This window comes from Propithecus coquereli, unplaced genomic scaffold, assembly GCF_000956105.1.
Source record: "Propithecus coquereli isolate 6110/MARCELLA unplaced genomic scaffold, Pcoq_1.0 Scaffold294, whole genome shotgun sequence".
In the NCBI taxonomy this organism is placed as follows: Eukaryota; Metazoa; Chordata; class Mammalia; order Primates; family Indriidae; genus Propithecus; species Propithecus coquereli.
Window position 1 is genome coordinate 3,959,922 of NW_012148552.1, and position 6,263 is coordinate 3,966,184.

A 6,263-nucleotide genomic window follows, 5' to 3' on the forward strand; every position below is an offset into this window, starting at 1 on the left:
TTTTCAAAGTTTTTATTCTATTTTCATAATAAAACATTGTGGCCCCAAGGAAAAAAATTTTTTTTTCTAGTGTGGCAGTCAATGTGTTAATAACCTAATATTAATTTTGAAAATCTATAAATTCTAAATTGGCGTCTTGAATGGAATTTCACAGACAAAATTCTTGCAGTATTTTAGCCACCTTCATTAATCATTTATCATATGTATTTGATCGTTAACTTTTTTGCGTGTTGTGACTTGGTGAAGTTGAACAGCAGGTTTATGTTCCTAATGTGTGTCTCGATATAATTAGATACTTTATTGCCTCTGTATTCTTTTTATGGAAAGCTATGATTCTTTTTTCAGGCTGAATAATTATAAAAAGTCCTGGCTGTACAAAGTGGGGTCCCTGCTCGTGTTAGGACACCTCGTGCTGAATGCCACCTACGTGGCTGCATCCCTCTATGTGTCCCATTTCAACTACCCTGGAGGTGTCGCGATGCGGAGGCTGCACGAGCTGGTGCCCCCTTGGACAGGTCAGTGCTGGGGACGCCGCCCAGGGACCAGCCGCAGCTCCGACGGGCGCTGGCGCCGGGTCCTGAGCGAGCAGGTGTGGTTTTCTCAGGTGTCCTTCTGCACATCGACGCGGCTGCTGCCCAGACGGGTGTGTCTCGGTTTCTGCAAGTCAACAGCGCCTGGAGGTATGTTTCCGGCCAGCGTGGCTGCGGGTGTGGTTGGTCCTCTCAGAGGCTGTGTATAGGTCCCCTTAGGGGCACCCAAATGCCGGGGACGAGCTGGCTCTTCTCTTGCAGGTACGACAAGAGGGAAGATGTGTGGCCTGGGGCTGCGGCCATGCTGGGCTACACCCACATCCTCATGGAGGCGGTCCCTGGCCACCTGGCCCTCTACAGGGACACACACCGGGTCCTGGCCAGCGTTGTGGGCACCACAGGTGTGAGTCTGAACCTGACCAAACTGCCTCCCTTTGACATCGACCTGCAGACGAAGCTGGTGCTCCTGGAGAGACTTCCCAGGCCGTCCTGAGGGGCAGAGCCAGGACCGACCTCCAGCAGCCAAATCCCTCCAAGAACATGGTCTCCGCCAGTGTTTGGGCACAATTAGGGCAAAACAGAGAAACAAATCAACAGTGAACATGCCCCTGACATACACCTGACCAAGCAGGGCTGGGGCCTCCATGCACAGCCACACCCAGGGCTCACAGCCCAGGGTGACAGTGGCCTGCTCAGACTTTCCCGCATGTTCCCAGGGTGGTGAGAAGATCATTTATCGTCCAGACTGGGACCATCCAGACACCCTGGACGCGTGGTGACCTTTGCCACGTCCTGCCCGCCCACTGGAGCTGCATTTTGGCGGCACCACTTGCTCGGTGCCTGTGGGCCTCCTGACGCACCTGCGGCGGCGCCTGCGCGGAGGAGACCACGATGTAAACCCCGCGACGGCGCCCCGCCCCCCCCAGCCCCGGCTTCCACCGCAACCTCTGTGTTCACAGGCCTGTCATTTCCATCACAGATTAAATCTTAGGAGATAAACATGTTCAGAAAGGAATGAGGAATAAAAAAGAATAAGGCAATAACATGTCAATTGGAACCTCAAAAAAAAAGAATCAGAATAAAATTTTGTAAATGTTTTCTTACCCATTATCTGGTGATACGCGATTATTTCCATAGCCTGCTTTTACCCAGGTGCTGCGGTTAAGGGACAGTTTGGTGGTGTCACACCTCATAGGACATGCGTTTATAAAGCACCCAAAGTGCGTGTGACCCTGCCAGGCCCTAGAGACAGCACAGAGGACTGGGTGCCAGTGTCTGAGTGCACACACGCGTGCACGTGTATACGTGTGCACATACACCTGTGCACACACAGGTATACACGTGCACAGGTAGTCCCAGTCCCCACTGCTCAGGCGACCGAAGCAGGAGAATCGCTTGAGTCAGGAGCTCGAGGCTGCAGTGCGTTGTGATCGCATCTGTGATGACGCCGCTGCACTCCAGCCTGGCGACAGAGCAATCTCTGTCCCTTAAAAAAAATTTTTTTTCCTGAGCTTTTTGAGAGCAGGTTGCTTATGAAACCTTAAGTGCTGCAGGGTCGCTGCCCCCAGTTGCTGCTGGTTTTCCGTCTGCAGCTGGTAAACATTTGTGCACAGACACTTCGACCAGGAGACCCTCCTCCTCCTGAGATCTCCCGGGCACGGCACCGCGGTGAGTCCTGCCGAGACGGGCCTTCACGGGGGCGGAGAACAGGATTCCGATGCCAGCCTGGGCCCCCTGTCCACCAGGCCGCACCTGGCACTCCGTGGAAGTGTTTGTTTATCTGCTTATTATTGGTGTGCCTTATTCATCCATGTTCGTATATCATTTATTGTTGGTATGCTCGTGTGGATTGCTACTTCCGTGCTTTATGAGTCATTCTAGTCTTTAATTAGTCTGGCATCCAACTTTTACAAGATCTGACCAGTGGAAACCCTGTCGCTTGCTCTATTCTTGCAATATGCCCTGTTTGAGCACTTCCTTACTTCTAGGCACAAGGTGTCCTCTTGGGCCTCTGGAATCAGCCATTTCTCTGAGGGGTTTTGGCTCCCTTTGGTGGGGAATGGCTTTAGAGACCAACATCTAGGTACCAGGTGTGCGCTTTTTGTGTGTGTGTGTGAGACAGGGTCTCACTCTATTGCCAAGGCTAGAGTGCAGTGGCAGGATCATAGCTCACTGCAACCTCAAATTCCTGGGGTCACACGGTCCTCCTGCCTCAGCCTCCCGAGGAGTTGGGACTACAGGTGTGCACCACCACGCCCGGCTCATTTTTCTATTTTTGGTAGAGACGTGGTCTCCCTCTTGCTCAGGCTGGTCTCAAACTTCTGGCCTTGAGCAATCCTCTCGCCTTGGCCTCTCAGAGTGTTGGGATTATAGGCATGAGCCACCATGCCCGGCCTAGCTGTGCTCATTGCTATTGGAGTGTTTGTGCTTTTAGGCCCTTTCTGTGGACAGAGCTAGGGAGCACAGGCATGCCTACATGCATACACATACATGTACAATGTACACATGCACATACATATTCATGTACGTCTCTGAGAAATCAGAGCCATACCTATACCACTGATTCCATTCTGTCTCCACAGGTTCTTTTGGGCTCCCTCCATTCCACATCTGTATGTTTGGTCTTGCACCGTAAGAATTCCGGCTCCCAACGGTATCAGTGTTTACACGTTTGCTCGATAATAAGATACACATTAAATAGTTTCAGAAATGCTTTGCTTCTGTGATTGCAAAAACAAATCCACTCTAAAGGGGTTGGGATTTGTTTGCGGTTCTCCGCTCCCCCACCGCGACTGGAGGTGCACTGATTCCTCGATTGGTTTTTCTCCGTGCCCACCTCCAGCGTGGTTATTTTTCATTTTAAATACAGCCGAGTTCCTTCTTCCTGTTTGCTTTCAGTCTTATGACAAGCCCCCCCATCACTTTCTGTCCCTTTAAATTTGTTGAATATGATCATTGTGGTGATGGTTACAATTGTCAAAACTCTTCAAACCGTACACTGGAGATGGGTTACTTTATCATATATTTTATATCTCAAGGAAGTAGATTTTTTACAAAGACGAATTAATTGGCTATATACGTGGGGATCTGACTCTGGACTCTGTTCTTTCCGTGGATCAGTTTGTCTCTTTATACCAATACCACACTGCCTCGATTCCTATTGCTCGTAAGTCCTGAAGTCAGGTAGTGTAAGTCCCAGCGTTATTCTTCCTTTTCAGATGAGGTCGGGTGCGTTCAGGGCGGTATGGCCACAGACTATTCTTCCTTCTCAAAGTTGGTTTGACTCTTCTGTATCCTTGCCATTTCCCTCTGATTTCTAGAATCAATTGGTCAATCAGTTGTAATGGCATTGATTTATAGATTAATTTTAGAAGCATCAGTATTTTAATAATATTGAGTCTTCTGATCCATGAACATGGTATTTCTCCCCACTTACTTGGGTCTTTTGAAATTTCTCTAAGGAATGTTTTATAGTTGTTTTATCCTGCTATACCCCTGGCTAGAGTCACCCCAAGAGCTGCAGCAGAGCAGGGGAGTTCTCACAAGGGAGTGCCCCAAACCATCTCGAGATGGGGCTGGAAGGGATTCCAAAGAAAGCAGCACTGAATGGTGGGGTAACCAGTCCACAGCAGTTCTTGGGGGAACTAACTTACAGAGGATGCAGCGATTCTTGTGATGGACAGTAAGAGAAAATGGGTGTTTCACCTGGGTTATGTCCACAGGGAGGGGGTCAGGGGATGGGGCTTACTGTGAGGGTTTAGGGAACTTGGCTTAAGGCCACGGCCAGTTTCTTTCTGAGTTTTGGGCAACAACTTAGATACCTTTATCGGAGCCTGGGATGTTCAAGGTCCTGGTGTGGGTTCAAGCCTGCTGGGAAAAACCTGCAGCTGGCTGGGTCACAAAGTGGTCGAGGCACTCCGTCATTTCTGCTCAGGACACAGAGATGAAGCAGGGGAAGCTGGAGGACTCTGCAGTAATAGATCTTGCATATCTCTTGTCAGATTTACTGTAGTTCATACTTTTGATATTGTTGTAAATGGTATTTTAAAGCATCAATTTCCAATTTTTTGTTGCTAATATATAGAAATACAATTGATTTCTGCATATTGATCTTGTATATTGAAACCTTGGTCTTTTTTTGCTACAACTTTGCTAATCTCACTTATTAGTTCTAGGAGCTTTTTAGTAGTTTTCACAGGATTTTCTATATACATGGTCTTGCCATCTGTGAAGACAGCTTTACTTCCTCCACTCCAGTCTGGTTGCCTTTTCTGTCTCTGCAACACCGGCTGGAACTTCCCGTACGGTGTTGAATAGCAGTGGTGAGAGCAAACCTCCTTTTCCTCTTCCCCATCTCAGGGGGAAAGCTTTCATTACCATGGAGTGTGATGCGAGCTGTAGAATTTTTATAGATGTCTTTCATCAGATTGAGAAAGTTTCCTTTTATTCTTTGTTGAGTGTTTTTACCAGTGATGGATGTTGGATTTTGTCAGATGCTTTTTCTGCATCTGTTGACAAGATCGTTTTCCTTTTTCAAGTTTGTTAATCTGGTGAATTACATAGATCGATTTTCAAGTGTTAAATCAACCTTGCATTCCTGGGATAAACCAGGTCATGATGTGTATCTCTTACATATTGTTCGCTGGGTTCAAGTTGCTAAAATTTTCGTTAGAATGATTGCATCTGTGTTCATGAGGGATACTGGCCTGTGGTTTTCTTGTCATGTTTTTGTCAGGTTTGGTATCAAAATAATGTTGGGCTCATAGGATGAGCTGGGAATTATTTCCTCCTTTTCAGTTTTCTGGAAGAGTTTGTGTAGAATTGGTATTATTTCATCCTTAAATATTTGGTAAAATTGTGACATTAACTTCTTCCCTAATTTTTTTATTGTGGCAAAACACACATTTACTACCTAAACCACTTGTAAGTACAAGGTTCAGTGGGGCCTGCGCTCGCATTGTTGTGCAACTATCACCACCATCCATCGCCAGAACTCTTTTCATCTTGCAAAATTGAAACTATTTATACCCGTAGAACACTAACTCCCCATTCCCCTCGCCCCCTCTCCGGACAGATCCACTTTCTGTCTCTAGGATTTCGATTGCTGTAAGTACTGCATGTAAGTGGAATCATATAGTATTTGGGGTTTTTTTGTGACTGTCTTATTTCACTTAGCATAAGGTCCTCAAGGTTCACCCATATTGTATCATGTATCAAAATTTCCTTCCCTTTTAATGCTAAATAATGTTTCCCTGTATGTATAGACTGTATTTTGCTCATCCATTCATCCATAGATGGGCGCTTGGGTTGCTTACACATTTTCGCTATTGTGAATAATGTTGCTATAAGCATGGGTGTACAGATATCTCTTTGAAACCCGGATTTCAATTATTTTGAGTTTATACCCCAAAGTGGAGTGGCTGGATTGCATGGTAATTCTACTTAAAAAAAATTTTTTTTTTTTTTGAGACAGGGTCTCACTCCGTTGCCCAGGCTGAGTGCAACGGTGTCATCACAGCTCATTGCCGCTCAAACTCCTGCACTCAAGTGATTCTTCCGGCTCAGCCTCCCAGAGTGCTAGGATTACAGGCATGAGCCACCGTGCCTGGCCTATTTTTAATTTTTTTAGGAACTACCATACTGTTTTCTGCAGTGGCTGTACCATTTTACACTCCCACCAGTGGTGCACAAGGGTTCCAATACTCCACATTCTCACTAACACTTGTTTATTTT

The 6,263-nt window shown here is 46.7% G+C and overlaps 1 protein-coding gene across 2 annotated transcripts in view; it reads left to right on the forward strand.

Annotated features, from left to right (window-relative positions):
* Nucleotides 1-1,586, forward strand: part of ALG12 (ALG12, alpha-1,6-mannosyltransferase) — a 13,125-nt gene extending 11,539 nt beyond the window's left edge. For both annotated transcript variants that reach the window (XM_012648745.1, XM_012648746.1), the window contains exons 8-10: nucleotides 346-515; nucleotides 605-680; nucleotides 792-1,586. In XM_012648745.1, the coding sequence (XP_012504199.1) occupies nucleotides 346-515; nucleotides 605-680; nucleotides 792-1,023 (478 nt within the window). In that variant the 3' untranslated portion in view covers nucleotides 1,024-1,586. The remainder of the gene's footprint in view (nucleotides 1-345; nucleotides 516-604; nucleotides 681-791) is intronic.
* The last annotated feature ends 4,677 nt before the right edge of the window (nucleotides 1,587-6,263 follow it).